Source organism: Pochonia chlamydosporia, chromosome 5, assembly GCF_001653235.2.
Source record: "Pochonia chlamydosporia 170 chromosome 5, whole genome shotgun sequence".
Taxonomy (NCBI): domain Eukaryota; kingdom Fungi; phylum Ascomycota; class Sordariomycetes; order Hypocreales; family Clavicipitaceae; genus Pochonia; species Pochonia chlamydosporia.
Genome location: NC_035794.1, coordinates 1838746 through 1859446, shown reverse-complemented (window position 1 = coordinate 1859446; position 20701 = coordinate 1838746). Strand labels below are relative to the sequence as shown.

General features: G+C 49.4%; 8 protein-coding genes across 8 annotated transcripts; 4 read left to right on the top strand and 4 right to left on the bottom strand.

The window, feature by feature from the left end:
- Positions 1–632: 632 nt before the first annotated feature.
- On the bottom strand, positions 633–2635 carry VFPPC_05868 (sugar transporter; the record flags this gene model as incomplete). The annotated part of the gene is made up of 8 exons (XM_018284991.1): positions 633–802; positions 851–1027; positions 1078–1161; positions 1211–1483; positions 1566–1950; positions 2003–2038; positions 2094–2479; positions 2533–2635. The coding sequence occupies 8 exons, from the start codon at positions 2633–2635 to the stop codon at positions 633–635; spliced, it is 1614 nt and encodes a 537-aa protein (XP_018141926.1).
- A 2459-nt stretch (positions 2636–5094) lies between these two features.
- On the bottom strand, positions 5095–5319 carry VFPPC_16234 (hypothetical protein; the record flags this gene model as incomplete). Its single annotated transcript, XM_018293987.1, has 1 exon — positions 5095–5319. The coding sequence occupies one exon, from the start codon at positions 5317–5319 to the stop codon at positions 5095–5097; it is 225 nt and encodes a 74-aa protein (XP_018141925.1).
- Positions 5320–7080: 1761 nt separating this feature from the next.
- VFPPC_05867 (calcium-translocating P-type ATPase, PMCA-type) lies at positions 7081–10744 on the top strand (the record flags this gene model as incomplete). Its single annotated transcript, XM_018284990.1, has 5 exons — positions 7081–8131; positions 8185–8615; positions 8672–9775; positions 9826–10041; positions 10094–10744. 5 exons carry the CDS (start codon positions 7081–7083, stop codon positions 10742–10744), a joined length of 3453 nt encoding a protein of 1150 aa, XP_018141923.1.
- Positions 10745–11700: 956 nt separating this feature from the next.
- Positions 11701–12652, top strand: VFPPC_05866 (phytanoyl-CoA dioxygenase family protein; the record flags this gene model as incomplete). Its single annotated transcript, XM_018284989.1, has 2 exons — positions 11701–12432; positions 12482–12652. 2 exons carry the CDS (start codon positions 11701–11703, stop codon positions 12650–12652), a joined length of 903 nt encoding a protein of 300 aa, XP_018141922.1.
- Positions 12653–12818: 166 nt separating this feature from the next.
- VFPPC_05865 (Zn(II)2Cys6 transcription factor) lies at positions 12819–14213 on the bottom strand (the record flags this gene model as incomplete). Its single annotated transcript, XM_018284988.1, has 1 exon — positions 12819–14213. One exon carries the CDS (start codon positions 14211–14213, stop codon positions 12819–12821), a length of 1395 nt encoding a protein of 464 aa, XP_018141921.1.
- A 1481-nt stretch (positions 14214–15694) lies between these two features.
- On the top strand, positions 15695–16649 carry VFPPC_05864 (hypothetical protein; the record flags this gene model as incomplete). The annotated part of the gene is made up of 2 exons (XM_018284987.1): positions 15695–15949; positions 16041–16649. The coding sequence occupies 2 exons, from the start codon at positions 15695–15697 to the stop codon at positions 16647–16649; spliced, it is 864 nt and encodes a 287-aa protein (XP_018141920.1).
- Positions 16650–17885: 1236 nt separating this feature from the next.
- On the bottom strand, positions 17886–19190 carry VFPPC_05863 (fungal zn(2)-Cys(6) binuclear cluster domain-containing protein; the record flags this gene model as incomplete). The annotated part of the gene is made up of 3 exons (XM_022428480.1): positions 17886–18855; positions 18934–19061; positions 19131–19190. 3 exons carry the CDS (start codon positions 19188–19190, stop codon positions 17886–17888), a joined length of 1158 nt encoding a protein of 385 aa, XP_022284284.1.
- A 455-nt stretch (positions 19191–19645) lies between these two features.
- On the top strand, positions 19646–20587 carry VFPPC_05862 (opsin related protein; the record flags this gene model as incomplete). The annotated part of the gene is made up of 2 exons (XM_018284985.1): positions 19646–19771; positions 19850–20587. 2 exons carry the CDS (start codon positions 19646–19648, stop codon positions 20585–20587), a joined length of 864 nt encoding a protein of 287 aa, XP_018141918.1.
- Between the last annotated feature and the right edge of the window lie 114 nt (positions 20588–20701).

Sequence of the window (20701 nt, the reverse complement as noted above, 5' to 3'; positions counted from 1 at the left end):
AACATGAATAGTGGTGACGATTAGTCAAGGCCCAGAAAATCTCGGGCATGAATACCGAAATACCAGCCATGACCAACCAAGTCATCAACTACCCAGTGAAGTCCTCGTTGGCGAGTTTACCCAACGAAGGATCATCTGTACATCAACCCTGCCCTATGATCTGCCTCCACCAGCTCTTGGCTCTCAGCTATGCAACTCAAAGCTCATATCCAGCAACAGCACTATTCCAATGTGCTGAGAGGTGGCCAGTGAACACCTAGTATATATCAGATCCTGAAACCGTCTTTGATTCGCTCCCGGTATTCCGATACCTTCCACAGCCGGTGCTATACAGGGCCATTCACATTCATTATTTGCCCTGCCACCGTAGATATGGATCTAACAAAGCATTAATAATCATAAATTCCTACGCAAACAATCATAACGGCAGATCCTTCTAACCACTTCAACTGCACTATTTGTTCCCGCCCTATCATGCCCATCGCCTTCACACCCTGCCATGCCAAGTACTCGCACCAAATGTGCACACCACTCTCGTTAGATCGTCATCGTACGAAACATCACACACCCCACCCAAGGTAACTCCTCTTTCTCATCTTTCCGGCCCAGTTGCTCACCAAAAGGTCCGCGGCTTACACCCGTTCCACCTGCTCCACAGCCTCCTTCTTCTCACGAAGTTGAACTTCAGCAGTCCTACGCTCGTCAAGCAAGTCCTGCAACTTCCGCCTCTTAACAAGAGACTCCCAGACCGTCTTGGCTGTGCTCGTCATAAACAATTTATCCATGTCTTCCAACGTGAGGCCTTGAAAATGATTAGCAGAGTCTCTCAAAACGAGGTGAAGATACATACCCTTAGTTTCTGGGATGAAGAACAACGCCCAGAATCCCATGGCTACCATCAATGCTCCAAAGAACATGTACGTTCCGTAGCCCAGAGAGGTAATCATGTAGGGCGTGGTTCTTGAGACGAGGAAACTCCAGAACCACTGATCCGCGGTGGTGATTGCCGTGCAGAGCATTCTGATATCTATAAGATTGTTAGCTAAGAATTTCGTTGCTAGAAAATGTGCTTCTCACCAATTGGAAAGATTTCACTGCAGTACACCCATGTGATACCCTGCCACGTAGCGCAGTAGATCGCACCATACAAGTACACACACACTATCTCTAGTCAGCAAATTATTGCACTGTATGAGAGTAGAATACTCACCCATGGCCAGATATCCCCATCCATCACGGTTCAAGTCGCCTTTGGCGGCAGCCTTGGCCGGATCCGCCTGCATGACATAGGCGCCGATATACCACATGGGCAAGCTGCCCACAAAGGCACCCCAGATCAAACCATTCCGTCTGCCAACCTTTTCAACCAGCCAGACGGAGAAAATAATCATACCAACCGTCTTGGCGATGCCGTAGAAGCCCGTAGCAAAAAGCTTGGTGCTAGTGCCGTTGATCCCAAGAGTCTCAAAGATGCGAGGAGAATCTGCAACCACCCCGTTAGGTTTACATCTCCCAGACGCACAATAGCCTGTTTTTTGTTTCATAGATGGAGGTTCCAGACTTACAGTAGGTAATGATGTTCACGCCCGTGAGATTCTGGCAAGCCATGAGCAAGAGACCAATGGTGATGCGGTTGCGGACGCCCTTTTCAACGAGACGCTTAAACATTTCTTTGTAGGTCATGCGGTTTGCGGACCTTTGCTCGACCTGCTGCCGAATCTCGGAGAGCTCGCACCGCACGTAGGAGTGGTCAGCGGGAAGGGTGCGCAGATGGACGAGGACTTTCTCGGCCTCGTCCCATCTGTCTTGGCGGGCGAGCCAGCGTGGCGATTCGGGACAGATGAGCATGCCGACGCAGAGAAGGGCGCCGGGAACGAGTTGCAGGCCAAGAGGGAGGATCCATTGCGCTGCTTTTGAGGAGGAGATGGTTCTGTCTGAGGCGTAGTTGATCTATTTGTGTTAGTATGCTACCGGAGTAGGGAATGGATTAGGGCCTTCTCACCCAGAAACCAAGCATACCACCGCCTTGAGAAGCAATCTGAGTAACAAAAGTCAGTGAGTGTTTCTAGATGTTTGTCTGTTTACAATCTCACCTCGAATATACCAATTAGTCTACCGCGGATAGAAGGCGGCGACGTCTCGGCAATGTACACGGGCACAATCAGCGACGACGCGCCGATTCCAAGACCTGCAACGGCTCTTCCCACAATCAACATGGCAATGCTACCATGACTGGCGGTCATCAACACGCCACCGACGATGAAAACAAACGCCGCGATGAAAATTGCCTTTTTGCGCCCAATCCTCTCGGCAAGCGGGAATGTCAACAGTGAGCCAAAGAAACAGCCTGCCTGGAAGGTAGATACGATATTGCCCTGCAACGTATCTCTATAGCTTCCTGATACCTTTGCCAGGCCAAAGTCTCGTCTGAACGAGTCGAGGGCCATGGTCCCGCCAATGACGGAGGTATCATATCCCACTGCAGTTATTAGCTTTCATGTAATCAGGAGTGAGGAGTGAGTTTTTTCGTACTTGCAATAGCCGACATGGACGCAATAATTGCAATCATATGAATCCTCCAGTTTCTCACATCTCGAGGATCATTCGTCCCCTCGGCATGAAGATCAAAGCCCATCTTGTCAAAGTATTCTTCCCTAGTAATGTCGAGTATGTCTAGCCTTTCAAACTCATCAGACGTTGCAGGGAGTTACACTCTTGGTGGAGCAATTCGCATCTCTATCCCCTTCACAAACTCGGTGGGCTGTGCAAGCTTTACATATACAAAATCTGGAACACGGCAACCGTCTAACTGACACGACAGATACCAAGCGCACCGTCACGCGAGGAGGGGGAGCAAAGTCCCCAACATTGTCGGGTAGTGGTTCCAGACTGTGAATACAAGCCGGCAACTAGCGAGGTTCCTTGCTCTTCTCGCTGACAATTAGCGGTGGGGCAGCAATCAAAGAGAAAGGATAGATGGTTTTTACCCATGGACCATTGTTTCCATGTAAGCGAGCTGTCTGGTACATCGCAACCCATCCCATCATGGAGGGTTCCCCGGACTGCGGAACGAAACCCATGGGTAGGTCGTGTTGAACCCTTTTGCGCGGGGAAGTGGGGGCCACATGCAGAATTGCACGAAGAAAACTTGACAATATCCAAGAGACATACATTCAGACACACATTCAGAGTCCAGAGTGCAGGTTGGAGCTTGTGGAACACAGGGGCAGTCAGCTTGCAACGAAGCAGGGGTGAGTTGAAAGGATAAATTCAATATACCTGATACCCACATAAACGGCGGGGAAAAAAACAGAGACGAGTCTCAAAGTCGTCCCGGTGAGTTGGGTGGCGGGTTTTGCAGAGTCTGGTTTCCATGTGTGGTTTCCATGTTCATGTTCATGCTCATGTCAATGTCATGATGGGTTACTTGAGCTGCTCCGCCACTCTTGGCACGCAAATGATTTGCCATGCATCCTTTAACCCTGAGCTCTCCAACGACTTCCGGACCAGCCAAGGACCCAATCTCTTCCCAATAAGGTGTGAGGTGTGTTGAGCCATGCCGGGATTTCCCCACATTTCAGGCTGGAGAGGGATTTAAGCTCAAGTGGAGTGTCTGGGGGGTTTTGTCTCTAGTCCAATCTTGTCCATTCTGGTGTTTTTGAACGTCTGAATGAGGCTCTTTTCCGATTAGGTAAAATCTGTCAAGTGGAGACAAAGAAAAGGAACAAAGAGGCCTCCGGCATGTTTTTGATACTACATTCACCAGATATGAAAAAGTGTTCCTGTAAAGCAAAGTATTTCGAAATATCTGTAAACATCATCAAATATCATCAAGAGAAAGGTCTGCCAGGGACGGAAAACCACAGGGGGCTACAAGGGGTCGCAATCATTCTCCAAATGGTGGCAATCTAGATCGATGTTGAGTCATGCTTCACCGTCGTTTCCTCGTCCTCTGCATGGACCAATATCAATTATTAGCCCCAATCCCTCACGGGCATAACATACTGTATTGTCACACCCCCAACTACTCATGACATGTCACCACAAGCGGAGAATCTCCGGTCAAAATTCACACCATCTTGCAGACACCCCAGCCGGTCACCAAGCAAGACACCACCAACTCGTCAAATTCCGCGCTTCGGAGTGGCCCTCGTTGGTCACCGGCCATCAAAATGTTTGGCTCATCTCCTTGATAAATGGCTCCGTTGCATGTTGCACAGCCGCCGCCACTTACCCAGGTGATTTGACGTTCCTTTTCCTTCCTACGATGGATCATCGCATCACAACCACGGTGGAGACCAAAACCCCAACTTCGACGATACACTCTCCAAAAACCGTGATGATGGAGGAGTAATTCAGGCTCTTGCCGCTCTTTCAAGATGATCTACCCTTGGATTTTCGCGAGAAATTCCGTTTGCACAGCCTCCTTCGCCAGAGAAACGGTGGGTTGGGGGAAATATCGTCTTCTCCGTTGGCTTGGCAGCAGGATTTGATCCTCCAAACCATCATCAACCGTTACAATAACTCGGCAATGTATCGATATTTTCTTTTCCAATTTCCTATATCATGATAGTCGCAAGGTTAGCTTCCCCAGAGTCCCACTTGCACTGCCTCACAGCTAACCGTTGAAGCCATCATCATCACCTCTTCCCCTCACCAGAGCGACAACTTTGGCAGATTCGCGAAACATGACAGGCAAATGGCATCATGAACTTCATGTCGGGAATTTTTCCTCGATCGTTTCAATGTCGGCCCCCGCATGCACTGCCTCACGGCGATATGCAAACCACATAACCGAAGTGCTCCGAAGTGTTTGCCGTTCCATCGTAATTAACGGGTGTGTTGCTCTCATCGCCGACATGACGGTCTCGACTACACCGGAACTCTGAGAAATTACTTGAAATTTTGCGAATACAGGCTAATCTGGAGCATAGCCTCAATCATTATCGCCGAGAAGTCGTGAATATTGAGTTTTTCAGCTTCACCGCTCGTGATAATCGCATGATGGCTGCAGAGATGCGAGGTGCCGTTCCGAAATATTCTCTGATAACCGCAATACTGGTACGAAAAAGGTTTGCCGAAGGAAAAGAGATGTTAGCCACGCCGAAAATGTTCCAGGATAGCCTCGATTCTTGGTGTTTGCTTCGCCTTTGTCAGACGTTTGTTCCGTGATCCAAAGACGCCCGGAACAAGGATGCTTTGATGACACGGACCCAGTGTCAAGTTTGAAATTAACCGCAAGAGCAAAGGAAACTTCAGTGTGTAGAGTTGTTTTCCAGAACCTTCTGAGCCAGGTCGTACGACATTGTTGCACAGCATCTCACCTAACCCGCGATAACTCTTTTTTGGACGTAAAATGCTTCAACATTGTTCACCGTAAGTACGTTTCTGTAGTGATGCGGTCTACATGCAACAGGCCTGGCCGATATGTACGTAGCAAACCTCGGCAACGGGCATATCCGCTCTGCGGCACGAGTTTTGCAAGACTTCAATTCTGATGGGGTAGTCTTGCCGCGTGATTCCGTTTCCAGAATAGATTGACGCTGGGGGCGGGAAGGCAAACCTAAACACGATAGTGACACAACATCAGCCCGTCATAGGTTTAGCATGTCAACTGGTGGGTGTGAATGGGAGGCTGTGCCTGCATCACGGCGCTTCGAGTGTACAAGTGCAGTCTACCCGCTGGGCAAGGTAGTACACGCATCTATGAGTTGTAACATCTACAAGATGTACTTGACCGTGTAGATGTGTAGGTTGACATGGTACAGTAAGCGTAGAGTTCAAACAAACTCGTGGCTGGCCGGCATCCAAAGCCTCGCAAAGCCACTCAGGCGCCAAGAACCATGAAGCAAAAGCCACACAAAATTCGCAAATTTGCCGCCCAAGTCTGCCGTGCGTGATGATGAGGGCCAATAAACCAGACCCCATGTACGTATGTCACTCGCCTCCTGTTCAAATGGTGTCTGGTCTTGTTGTTGTTCAAAGTCCAGGCCCGGTCAATCTTCGCCCAAGTGGACATTGTAATGAAACCCAACATTTGAACTGGCTGCTGATCATGCAGCTCGCGCGCGATTCATATGCACGCCACCGAGATAAGCTTAACTTAATTCTCCTGGATTCTCTGCTCCATAACTTAGCATACTCTGTACTCCACGCGGAATAAAATGCATGTACCTTTTCGGTGGGCCTTGGGACACGGGAACTTTAAGCTCTCGACTTGTTCATGCAGTAGTTCAATGTCAAGTTGATGGTAGCGCTTTTGCCAAACCTTCCCGATCGGGTAACTGCTAATTGAGAAGGCAATGCACGAGGGAAAGCCAAAAGTCTTGGCTCGGGTCGCACGATGCTGGGAGAGTCTGTGAGGGAAAATTTTGAGTCGTGCTGCGCCTCGTTTGGCCTCCATTCCATGTGTTCCGGCGGATGCAAAGTGGACAAAGTGTGGACATTTACTGCACAGGACAGGATAGGACAGGACATGGAGAGAATATGAAGAGGAGGTGTGCAGTCCGAGTGACATGGAAGCTGGCTGGTGTGCGCAGAGAAATGGATGTCACGTCTGGTACTTCCGTGTCCGTGATGAGGAGGAGTCGAAGGAGGAGTCGAAGGAGGACCAAGAGGAGCAGAGGAGCAGATGAACAAGGCAAGGCGGATCAAACATGGACAAGAAATTGACCAGACACGATTAATCCACTCAGCCTCTCGATGCACCGCCTGGCTTGGTACGTACGTCGTATGTCCATGTAATCAAATCCTTTCAACGTCAGGTTGCCTCACTTTGCCTGCGTATCGGCGGCCCAGAGAGTTTCACCCTGCCTTCCTAGGCTGGTAGATATTTAGAGTGTGGCCTCGCTGCCAATCCATCCATCGTGAACCATTTGACTCTGCATCACTTCAACTCAATTTACTCTACCAAAACTCTATCGCCAACTCCAGATACATAATACATACACTCACCCGCCCTGCAAATGGCCGCATCGTTATAACAGCACCCATCAAATCTCTCGACGCTCAACCCCGTCAATCGGTACAACTTTCTTCCCACTCACAAGAGTCAAGTCACAACAGACATCACCCTCCATCATGGCGGCGGAAAAGGAACCGTCGTCATCCTCACTCCTCGCAGTCGACACACGACCTCGCGCTCTCAGCTCCTCAGACACAATCACATCCGCCACATCGAATCCCTTCCTCACACCAACAGCAACCAGCCGCACCGCCAGTTTCAGCGATGAACTCTCCCAAGCGCTGCGTCCAGACCCAGGCACCGAGGACGACTTCCGCGTGGAAAACAACCCCTTCGCCTTCTCGCCCGGCCAGCTTAACAAATTGCTGAATCCCAAATCCCTTGCTGCCTTCCAAGCCCTCGGTGGTCTGCGCGGCATCGCAAAGGGCCTGCAAACAGATACAACCAGCGGCCTCAACGTTGACGAAACTAGCGCCCCGAAAACAGTCTCCTTTGACCAGGCGGTGCTAGAATCAGCCCTAAGCAGCGTTCACGAGGAAAAAGCAGCTGGTGGCAATCAAGCTGCTTCAACGGAATCCTTTGTCGACCGTGTCCGCGTGTATAAGCGCAATGTGCTGCCGGCGAAGAAGCCCACGCCCCTGTGGAAACTCATGTGGAATGCGTACAACGACAAAGTCCTCATCCTGCTGACTGTGGCGGCTGTCATTTCCCTCGCCCTGGGTCTCTACGAAACGTTTGGCGTGCACCAAGAGCCTGGTGAAGGGCCTCCTGTCGATTGGGTCGAGGGTGTGGCCATCTGTGTTGCCATTATTGTCGTCACGGCTGTGGCTTCTCTCAACGACTGGCAAAAGGAAAAGGCGTTTGTCAAGTTGAATGCTAGAAAGGAAGATCGCGAGATCAAAGTCATTCGCTCAGGGAAATCATTCATGATTAACGTTCACGAGATTCTGGTCGGCGATGTCCTGCATCTGGAACCGGGTGACTTGGTGCCCGTCGATGGCATCTTCATCGACGGCCACGAAGTCAAGTGTGATGAATCGTCTGCCACTGGTGAGTCCGATGCGCTGAAGAAAACTGGCGGCGACCAAGTCATGAAAGCGCTGGAAGCCGGCTACGACACCAAGAACTTGGACCCTTTCATCATTTCTGGCGCCAAGGTCCTTGAAGGTACGTAACACACATAACTCACCTCGCAAACCCCAATGCTAACCGTTCTTCAGGCATGGGAACCTTTGTATGCACATCTGTCGGCGTAAACTCCTCCTTTGGCAAGATCATGATGTCTGTCCGCACCGAAGTCGAAGCTACTCCTCTCCAAAAGAAGCTCGAAGGCCTGGCCCTCGCCATCGCCAAGCTCGGCAGTGCCGCCGCCGGCATTCTCTTCCTCGTTCTTCTCTTTCGCTTCGTCGCGGGTTTGTCCAATGATCACCGTACATCTGCTTTGAAGGCCTCTGCTTTCATGGACATTCTCATCGTTGCCATTACCATCATCGTGGTTGCCGTGCCTGAGGGTCTGCCTCTCGCTGTTACACTCGCATTGGCATTTGCAACCACCAGACTTCTCAAGGAGAATAACTTGGTTCGCATGCTTCGAGCTTGCGAAACCATGGGCAATGCAACGACCATTTGCTCCGACAAAACCGGTACCTTGGTATGTACAATCCAATTTCTTCCCGTCGAAACGGACCCCTTGCTAACCATTACTAGACGACCAACAAAATGACAGTTGTAGCTGGTACCTTTGGCACAGGCAGCTTCTCCAAATCTGAAACAGAGTCCATCTCCCAATGGGCATCTACCCTCACGCCTGAAACCAAGGCCATCATCACACAGTCTGTCGCCATCAACTCCACCGCCTTTGAAGGTGAGGAAGACGGCCGAGCTACTTTTATCGGTTCCAAGACGGAAACTGCGCTGCTTCAACTCGCCAAAGACCATCTAGGTCTGCAATCCCTCGCCGAGACACGCGCCAACGAAACCATCGTACACATGTTCCCCTTTGACTCTGGCAAGAAGTGCATGGGCTCCGTCATCCGTCTCCCGAACAACACCGGATACCGCCTCCTCGTCAAGGGTGCCTCCGAAATCCTCCTCGGCTACTGCTCCCTCATCGCTGATCCCGAGTCTCTCACCCAAGAAGACCTCTCACCCACCAAGAGACAACATCTCCTCTCCACGATCGAGCAATACGCAAGCAACTCCCTTCGAACCATCGGCCTCATCTACAAAGACTACGAATCATGGCCCCCCGCGCAGGCTGAAATGGAAGACGGCCACGTCGCATTCGCCTCCCTACTCAAGGACTTGGTATTCCTCGGTGTTGTGGGTATCCAGGACCCCGTCCGTCCAGGTGTACCTGAAGCCGTGAAGAAAGCCAAGCACGCCGGCGTGGTGACCCGCATGGTAACAGGCGACAACATTGTCACAGCAAAGGCTATCGCTACGGAATGCGGCATCTACACGGAGGGTGGTGTCATTTTGGAAGGCCCTGTCTTCCGCAAGCTCAAGGACCCTGATATGAAGGCTATTCTGCCCAAGTTGCAGGTTCTTGCGCGTTCTTCTCCGGAGGATAAGCGGATTTTGGTCACTAAGCTGAAGGAACTTGGCGAGACTGTGGCCGTGACTGGTGATGGGACCAACGACGCACCTGCATTAAAGGCAGCAGATGTTGGTTTCTCCATGGGTATTTCTGGTACAGAAGTGGCCAAGGAAGCATCTGCTATTGTGCTCATGGACGACAACTTTACATCCATTGTCACGGCGTTAAAATGGGGTCGTGCTGTCAACGATGCTGTCCAGAAATTCCTCCAGGTATGTTTCATTTAAGTCCTACAGAAACGGTCAGTACTAACTTGTCATAGTTCCAAATCACCGTCAACATCACCGCCGTCATCCTCGCTTTCGTCACAGCCGTCTACGATCCACAGATGAGACCCGTCCTCAGGGCCGTCCAACTTCTCTGGGTCAACCTCATCATGGACACATTCGCTGCCCTGGCACTGGCCACTGATCCCCCCACCGAGAAGATTCTCGACCGTTTGCCTCAGGGCAAGAAGGCGCCTCTCATTACCACAAATGTACGTACACTCCCCTTCCACTCCTTACACAGCCGTTCCTAACACCCCCTAGATGTGGAAAATGATCATCGGCCAGTCCATCTTCCAGCTCGTCGCCACATTCATACTCTACTTTGCGGGCGGCCAAATCCTAAACTACGACGTGAGCATCCCCTCTGTAAAGACCGAGCTCGACACCGTTATCTTCAACGCCTTTGTGTGGATGCAAATCTTCAACGAATTCAACAACCGCCGTCTGGACAACAAATTCAATATCCTCGAGGGCGTGCACCGCAACAAATTCTTCATCTTTATCAACTTTCTCATGGTTGGCCTCCAAGTGGCCATTATATTCGTGGGTGGCAAGGCTTTCGGCATTACCCCCGGCGGCCTGGACAGCACGCAGTGGGCTATTTCGGTCGTTGTGGCGCTGATGTGTCTGCCTTGGGCTGTTGTGGTGCGCTTGTTCCCAGATGAGTGGTTCGGCACGATTGCTGGAATCGTGGGAAAGCCTGTCGTTGTTGTTTATCGCGCCTTGGGAAGGGTATGGACGCGTTTCGTGGGGAAGTTCAAGAGGGCTAAGAAGTCTGAGGGGGATGAGCAAGAGGCAGAGAATGGCGTCGAAAGTAAGGGGGAATCGTCGGCTGCGCCTGCTATTGTGGTGAATGAGCCGTTGCCTGTGTTTGAGGTGACGGATGTTGAAAAGGGGCGCTCGACGGCCTGAGCGGGCTGCGGATCGACATGCTTGAGAAGCAATATAGACACGTTTATTAGAGTTTACGATAGATAATGAAATACATCTTAATGGACAATGAGTAATACTTCAACATGATGAATTCCGTGGACATGCGTACGCCAAGCAAAAAAACGAGAACACACACACAGACACACCCAAACAAACAAAGCGGCAAGAAAGAATTTCTGGTCGTTTACAGCTGTGATTAGGCGTGCTCAAAGGTCTCGTGTTGTAATTCCCTGCAGTCTAGGGCGTGACATTTATTACAAGGTTCATCATCTTCCAATGGGAGACGCAGCTCACTCCAAAGAGAGTACAAATAAAAAGCTCAAGACATTACTGAAGGCTCAGTTCTTCATTTGAGTAGCTCTGAAGGAATTACAATTGATAACTGGCGGATAGTACAGACTTACCGAGCCAGAGGTGTGTCAAGGGAGTCAGAGCAGCAGTCAAACTCGGGTATATTTCCTAGCCTGGGTGTGGAATTTTCCCTTCTACGCCGACGATCGGTCTATGATAGCAAGATTAGGCCTTCTTTTCCTCAGAAAATGGTAAAATAAATCTCTTCTTGAAGGCACTGCGTTGGATTTGTTCTGTCTCATGTCTTAGTCACAATCCGATGACGTTCTCCAAACGACTGCCCGTTTGGGAAGTCTTCTCCATTTTAGTGCCGAATTTGTCCATCTTCCACCAGACATGGCACTTCTCCAAATAAATGCTGCATCTGGACATGATGCTAAAGAGGTACTCTATCTGGAAAAGTCAAGATCCGTCACAGTGAAAAATGCTCCCAAAGATGACTCTAAAGTGCCGCAAGGAGTCACGTAGCACGCTGTAGGTTCCGCATACCGCTCTGGGTCTGAACGGTATATAAGTGCGACCGAACATCGAAGCAAACCCGCATTTCCTATCATTGTTTTTACAGCCATCTATTGAAGCTAAAAATGCCGGTAGACGAATTTGACTACACACCAGCCCTCACGGCAAACGAGATTGTAGCATCTCTCATCCGCAATGGCGGCTGTATCCTCCGCAACTTCATAACCGATTGTCAAATTCTCGACACAATTGAAAAAGACGTTCGTCCACATATCGATGCTGACCGACCTTGGCAAGGAGTCGACTTCTTTCCCCCGGAAACTCGTCGTGTCATGGGCTTGGTTGGTAAGTCCCGTGCCTTTACTGATGCCATCCCTGCGAATAAACTCTACCGCAATATTTGCTCCCAACTTCTCTCCTCGACTTATAAAGCTTGGTACGGCTATCAGCTGGACAGTACAGTCTCGGAACCTCAGCTGAGCAACACCATCGTCTTCTCTATCGGCCCCGGCGCCAAGCGTCAGGAGCTGCACCGTGACGACTCGATTCATCATAATAATCTGCCAGAGTTGCAGAGCCACCATGACTACCGCATTGGGAGGGACACCAGTGTGGGTATCTTTGTGGCTGGCAGGAAGACAACCCGAGCAAATGGTGCTACTCGTTTTGTTCCGGGATCGCATCTTTGGGGCATGGACAGATGCCCGGACGAGGCATTGTCTTACTATGCTGAGCTGGATCCGGGAGACGCGTTTATAATGCTTGCTTCATGTTACCACGGTGGGAGTGCGAATACCACTACGGATCAAGAGAGGCTCGTGTACAGCTGTTTCATGACCAAGGGATTTCTTCGACAGGTTTGTTATATCTGCTGCGGTGTTGTTATTGTTGCTAATATTTGCGCAGGAGGAAAACCAGTACTTGGCAAACTCCCCCGAGCAGATCAAACAGTATCCCCGGGATGTGCAGAGACTTATTGGGTATTCGGTGAGCAAGCCGTTTTTGGGCTGGGTTAACCTTGATGATCCTCTCAAGGGTTTGTATGGCGATGACTTTGAAGGGGAGGGAATGCGGTGAGATATACCGCGCTGCTCCATCTGCTCTGGTGCGGACAAGAGTTGCTGCACATAGGCGACGAATAATTACCTTCACCAAGTAGAATCGCCACCGGTCATGGGGATCGTCGCAGATACTATCAATAAAATCTTTATTGTGTATCCAAGCATGGAAAGGGCTGCGTGGATTATACCGCTAACAAAGGCTTGCCGTCTCGTTCCCAAGTTTTAGCCATTTCCAACCAGCTCTCCGGCTTTTCTTCCCACAATTGCCTCAGAAACGACACCACAACTTCGTAGTTCTTAAACCCGGTCTTGCTGATTATCTCACCATACCACTTTAATACCAAATCCTGCTTTTCGTCGTAGTCGTAGCACTCAGTTCCGGCAACGAACACCGGCCAGGTCAAGTGCTGAATCAGCGCATCGTTGGATGCACAGTGTTGAAGCTTCTCAAATAGTTGTTGCATTATGAGTGTAACCTCAACGTCCTGGGATGTGAAGTCATATATACACCGATACGCATAGAGCAGCGCTGCAAGATGATGAACGTCAACCAGCTGAATGAAACTCACTCGAGCGGACTCGCCTGCAAGAGCAGCTGAGGATGCCGCATTCATAAGCGTCAGGCCACGGGTATTTTCGAACTCGATCCGTAGAACTGCTGGAGGCGGTATATCCTGCGTCGTCTTATTTGTTACAAGGACTGTGAGCCGGTGAATAAGTCTCATGTATTCCGCCAGCAATGCCTCTGGGTCTCCCTGCTTTGGAAGCACCACGCCATCTGTACCAAGATACAGGCATGTAGTTGTGGAAGCCAAGACGTCGTGAATGCCAAACTGAGCACGTAGAAATCTGAACAGCTCGCTAGATTCAGCGCTAGAGTCGGAAAAGGCATTCACCAGAAGGCGTGCGCCGAGCCGATGTGAGCACCACGCCGTTGAGGTGTCTCCAATACATTCGTAGTTGGAGAGGATGAGCATTGAGGCGAGAACCCATTCTACAGTTTCTAGATCCAAAATGTCTCGTGGTTGTAAGCTCTCTGACCTGTCTGTGATTTTGGATAATTCTTGAGTGAGTTTTGAAACGACGATATCGCATGCCCTAGGAGCGAATGCAAGGAGCGACGGTTCCAAACTCCCAACTCCCCTGTGCTCAGCAGATACGGCGATGATGGCGAGAAGTATCACCGGCGACGACTGTGCCTTGGATACGACCAGCCGTCTGTAAGGGTTGGACGGCGAGTCCACCCAGATCATATTTCCGGCAATTTCCTTTGAATAGTAAGAGACCAAACGTTCAATTTCCCCAGTGTTTGGCGCCCCCGCGACCAATTTGGCTATCGTTGCTGCAGATTTCGTCCACTTGTCAGACCCGTCGTTCTGAGATTGTTCCTTCGGATATTGCATCCCTTTGAAACGGCCCCTCACCGCTACCGCATTTGCCCATCGGATATTCCGGCCGTAGCCGGGGCATTCGATGTTTCGTTTCGTACATTTAAGGCAGGACGGCCTTGTGCGGTCACAGCGAATCCTGCGTCGGGCACAAACTTTGCAGTCTGTTGCGGATGTATTGCTGCTCATCTTCGCTTCACCGTCCGCGCGTGAACTCCATGACTGGTGTTGGAGTTGGTATCTTTCGCGATGAGGTTTCCGTTGACATGTAATTGTATCTTGCTAAATGGTTGTAAGGTCAACAGGTTGGAAAGTGAGTCATGTTGGTGGAGTGGCGCTAATGTGGACGAGAGCTTGGGTTGATCTACTTTCCATGTTGGCACAAAGTCCAAAATGTTGGATACATGCTGTGGCAGAACCATGCCAATAGAAGAAGAAGCTGGTCTCATGAGGTTGTCGAATCCGGAAACACCTGTACAGCCTCGAACTGTCGGGTAGTACTTAACATCACTCACTGGTGGTTTTAACGCAGTCGGTCAGTCAGAGATACCCCCTGGAGATATATCAGTGCTATGACGTATGTTGGTAGCTTTTGATGAACTAGCATATAACCGCCTTGAATAGCCAAGATGATACAGTCTACGCCGTGAATCTCTCTTTTCCAGTTTCATTCGACCTTGAAGCACACAAATGGCAAGGCTTCTCCACTAAGTGCGATCGCAGTTCTCTCTTGGTTCGGACGCGTCGGAATATGCATCCTGATTTTGGACATACTGCTAGAGTACTAATAATTCGTTTGGTATGACCCATTTGTCCGTTCTTGATAGAGCCCGGCCCCCTTGACCGCAAACTTTAATCTTCATGATGTGCTTCATAGCCATGCCCCCAATTGGACCTGTCGACCAAAGGCTTGCGGAGCGCCATATCTGACGTATCCCACCAATTCGCTGACATCCGACACTTTTCATCATTTCCAAGCTACGAGTGACTTGGGCTTACCCGGAATGATAATTGTGGCTGTTTTCTTGTCGGAATGTCCCAGTTTGCGTTGTTGTAAGGTATAGACCGATTCCCATCTTTCATATTTGACCTTAAATTACCTCGTCTTAACATAAAGCGACATGAACATCTCCACGGGCAAAATGATTCAATTCGACCAGTGGAGTATGCATCGATAAGCAAATGCATCAGCGAGAAGCGCATAAAACACCCAACCGGTAAATATCGTCATGGGGCTTACGATATCTCGTATCGGCAGTTGTGCCTGCTTTACCTCACAGCTTAAAGAAAGCTTGATCAGGTAAATTTCGAACTAGCATGTCCTCTCACGATCGTTGGTTCGCCCAAATTAATCGCCACGAGCCATTGCTACGCCGCGAACCATTGTGTTGGGCGCCACGAAGCCACACCGGAGGGAAGTGATGGATGCATTGCATAAACTAGCCTTTGGCCACTGGAGGAAAGTTGTATAGGAATTGAAATGGAAGGAGGTCATTTAGAGGTCTTGAATGATTATATATGCTGCTATCCGTTTACAGGCTGAGATCGTGCTGGTGTCATAACTGAACATATGGGGACATTGATTCTGACCCTAGGTAAAGCATACCACTATATTATTTGATCCAGATATTGAACGAGAAGTGGTTTCAGAAATCTTTGAATCTTTAAACATGCGTTTCACAAAGCTTTACATGGCCCTGTTGGCCTTCTTTGCTGCTGGACCAACTGGTGCAGCAATCATCAAAGTAGAGGTCGGCAGGACCGGACTTCGATATGCCCCGGATAACATCAAAGCTGCCAAAGGAGACATCGTTGAATTCCATTTCGATGCCATGCACAGCGTCGTCGCCGGTGACTTTGCAAAGCCTTGCACTCCAGTCGCCAGTGGAGGATTCTACTCTGGCTTTTTGCCCAGCGGTGATGAGGTTAGCTGTCAACTCTTCCATATTTGCGAACTTATACTAGACGACGATGTATTATGGTGGTCTTTTCGTTTGCTAATTGTTGTGCGAATAGTCTTTCTTCTCGATAACCATTGAGAACACGGACCCCATCTTCTTTTATTGTGCCGTCGATTCACACTGCCAGGGTGGCATGGTAGGTGTGATTAATCAGGGCTCTGATACACTTGATGCATACAGGACGGCTGCGATAAAAACAGATAACACTGTGACTCCAAATGGTGCATTCGGTGGTAATGTCACCTCCAGTCCTGTTACAAGTGTAGGAACGAGCTCCTCAACCCCAACATCAACGGAGTCAAAGCCTGTTTCAACGGAGTCCAAGTCAGCTTCAACGGAATCGAAGTCTGGTTCAACTGAATCGAGGTCTGTTTCGACAGAGTCAGCTTCTGCTTCTACCGAGACGGCTTCTCACACTTCCGGGGCGAAAAACATCACCAGTAAGCCGGTATCTGCTTCCACTGAATCGAACTCCGTGCCTTTTGCGACGTCAAATGCAACTGTCTCTGCGCCGACAGGCGTGACCTCGAAGACCGGTGCCACGGTACCTCCTACATCTTCACCGACTTCTGTCATCTCATCGAGTCCTCTTCGATATTTCACCAGTCCGGTGGCTGGTGTAGCTTGTCTCGCTGTGGCCATTGCAGCCTTGCTTGCCCTATAAAAGAAAAATATATTGAGTGTCTGCAATCTGATCCTATGGAATAGTTTGTGAACGACATGACTAAAAGAAAATACGAGAGTGGAAAATTATATGGTTGGTTTAGTACAGGGGAGACTCCTAGGTTGAATTTTCTTCTTGTTTCACGAAGAGCTAATTCTCGACTTTTGGCACACCGAGAGCCGTTGGTGGGATTGTATTTCAATTTGTACAATGTGGTGCTCATTGCTGAGTGAAAAGTCGGCTAGTACAAGACAGAGTCATTTGAAATAATGAAGGGCCTCCAGCTTCATATCTTCGCAGGGAATTCGAACGCCTGGCCAAATTGGCCTGTAACACAGTGCGATGCCCGGCGTTGAAACGCAGCATGTGGATATTTTGCAGCTGTATGTTCGGCTAGTTTTACTTTGCACATCATTTACTATTCCATCACTCATGAGTGTGTGTGCAACAAGAATGCCAATGTGGCAATTGAGTTATGGAAGGCGGTTTGAAGGCTTCCCTATAGAGTAACCAGAAAGCCAAGTTGCTGGCCTTGAATTCTTGATTAAAAGCAGCCACGAATGGTCTAGCCATAAGCGGTCATTCGTGGTTCTCAGTTGACCAAGTTAGAAACCTTGTCAGTGTTTATCTAGCATTACCTGCTTACGGTTTGCTGTCACACCGCCAGCGAGATGTAGGAATGAGGGCGGTGTTCATGACCTGGGAGAGGGGCGGTATGTAACGTTATTCTGAGCATAAAGTTGTGCAGAAAAGATAGAGCTACGAAGCATGACTCCAATATTATGGCTCAAGGGGGCTAGTAGCAACATCTTGCAATGGCTCCGATACAGATGGCGGTCTCGAAGACTGACCAATATCCAAACCTGGTAGTAACAGATACGGAGTCTAACGGCCGTCTGAATATAATTTTCTTGAGATTGATTATATTTCGAGTGTGTCAGTGTCGCTCGTTGTTTATGTTTGGAGGTTTGAAGGAAACATTTCCTATACATTGTAGTCTGGGAGGCGCTGTTTGCCATTCCGAGTTTGGCGGCACCCCAATGCTAAAGCTTTGGAATAGGGTCAATATCAAATAGTTCAGAGATCTGAAATCCCTAGGGCAGTACCATTAGTTTTTTCAGGTTTACTAAAGATATTCAACATACAAACAGACTCAACAAGGGGCTATTCACCCTGCCAAATAATAAATCAGCATCTAAAATCCCACCTTAGCCCAGATTCCACATCAACGCTGTATTATCTTCTGAAGCTGCCGCCACAAGGCTCCCTCCCATTGGGTGATATGGCAACATTTGACCCCCCTGCCTGTTGACTGGCACCTGAACTTAAGAGAAGACCAATCTTCTTGTCGAATGTGGATGAGATTTCACGTACGCGTTGGTGCTGCTTCGACTTTGTTCCAATGCTCTTAAAGTCCTCGGGCATCTTGCTATCAAAAAGTTGCAGCTGTCGTGAAGCATTTGTTCCCAGCATAACAAAGGCGGCAGATTCTGGTGTATCTTCAACAAACATGGCCATTGCTAGAAGTGCTTGAATTGAAAGCAAGCTGGGCTCTTGCAAGATGAGCCGATGTATCATTGCCGTGGCATTATGATAGAAGGCAAGCGGAATAGAGGATAAGTCATCTTCGGAGCCTGGGGCAGCGCCTGGGGCAGCCTTGAATCGCAACGCAAGGGCAGTAACAGCATTGGCGATGGCCCATCTAGCGAAATTTCCTGCTGGGCCGGTAGAGCTAGCGATGTACTGGCCGTTGAGAAGAGCGGTGAAGTCTGCTAAATCTAGGAGCTGCCTGCCCTCCATGATTTCCGCAAAAGAGTTTTGTATCAGGCGCGTCGCAATGTGCTGAGGGAGAAGCGGAGTGAGCTCACTCGCTAGATTAGCCTGCGCAATACTGCTCCTTATTTTCTCGAGGTGCTCATTGAACTGGTCTGCGGCCAGGAAGTCTGGCAACGTTGGGATCCGAGCCCTGATTTGGACTTGTTTCCGAGATGGGTCGGCTGTAAACGTAGATGTAAACGTAGATGTAACTGTAGATGTAGACGAAATGCAACTGGGTACATATACATGGTGTGTAAGCCTTGACCCTTCACCATGACCAGACTGCTGGACTGAAAAAGTGCTGTCGTCGTCTAATTTTACGCCATTTATCTCCTCAGGTCGATGCTCAATATGGTCAAGCGCTTTCGAGTTGTTGGGATTCCTCTTCCTATGAATGAATGGGTTAACGTAATGTTAATGTTACATTGAACCTGTCAACTCTGAGGCGTTTCGGTTCTTCACTCACTTTTTACCTGGCCCCCGTGTTTTGCGGACTGTTGCATAGTTGCAATCTGCGTTACTAGCCATGCAGTTACCGCAACTTGGTGTTTTGCCATCACATCCCTTCTTGCGAGCTTTGCAGTTGCCGCACGCCTCGGAATGAGTGTTAGACCGCACATCCGTCTGGGACTTGACATATAATTAAAAATGGTGATGCCTTACAATGAAAGACTTCAAAGGCTTGCTTGCCAATCCTTGCAATGTGTCTACCTCAGCCACCATGGCCGCAAGACCTGATATGCCGCTAGAGCGGAAGTAAAACCGAAGGTGCAGAAGGCTGTGCTGTTTCGAGAGCGGAAGCATTTGATTTGATATATATTTATTTTATTCTGCTATTTGTCAGACACGGCTTGCCGAAACTTGCCCCATATTTTGATGCATGGCCAATCGGGCTTCGACATTTGCCTCCGACAAACAATCCGTCTGATATTGGCTTCCCACTGCTCCGTACATTTGCTTCCGCTTGGCCTTGCATTAAAAATCCATCATGATTAAAAACTAGAAATAGTTGAGTGATTTTAAACATGCAATCACAGGCTGATTGTTGATTTCGGCTTGGACATGTCATTATAAATACGCTGCTTCTGTGACGCCTGCGCCTGTCGGTTTACATGATAGCTTCATCTTTCTTCTTCCACCCTGAAGCGACAGCACAAAATACGGGTATCCCAAACACCATGACTCTATTCCTTCGTGCAAATGACGCTTTAAAAGTCAATCCCCCCCTTGGGCCGGATGAGACCCTATCTCTGGCAGGATCCGATTGGCTTTGGGCAGTTATGGCAGTTCACTTGCTCGCATTCGTAAGTGCCAACACTACTTTGTCCTTTGATTACTATTAATCTTGGAGATCTAATGTTGATATTCTGGTTTCATTGTAGCTCATTCTCCTAACTTTCTGCTTCACCACCCCCGAGAGTGATAGGGTTTTTCATTACCTGTTCACCATCACCCTCCTCGTTGGCACTGTGACATACTACGCAGAGGCTGCTGATCTAGGCTGGAGCACAGTCAAGCAGGTCGACCAGCTCGGCAACGGTTCTTCTCGCCAGATGTTTTACGCCAAGTATATAAACTGGGCTGTCGCCTTCCCTTCTGCTAGCCTAGCGCTGGGCCTACTATCCAACGTCTCTTGGACCACCATCGTTACAAACATATTTGTGTCCCTCCTCTGGGTGATAACTTACCTCGCCGCTGCCTATACTACAACAAGCTATAAATGGGGCCTTTTCGCGTTCGGAACTCTATGCTGGATCATTCTCGCCATGAGCACGCTTAATGAGAGCCGCGAAGCAGCGTCACGTATTGGCATTTCTCGGGACTATATGATACTTTCCGCGGTAGCAAATTTTTCCTGGGTCCTGTACCCTATTTCTTTTGGGCTTAGCGATGGCGGCAACATCATAGGCATTACGGGCAGCTTCATCTTCTTTGGTATTCTTGATATGCTAGCAGTGCCGGCGCTTGCATTGCTGTTCATAATATTAGCAAGCAAGTGGGATTATCATCGTTTGCATCTAGCCTTCAGCGAGCACCGCTACGCCCCGGAAGATCATGAAACCGCCTTGCCGAAAGGAAGCGGGACTGCAACTCTCACCGGCAATAGTTCCACTGTCTAAGCTTGTTGAACAACGGGCGAACCTCTCATTGTTAAAGCCGCCATAAGCGGTGGCAGTTCCCGCCAGATTCGGTGGGCCAGAACAGCGTCTCTCGGATTCTGTCTGTATGATTCG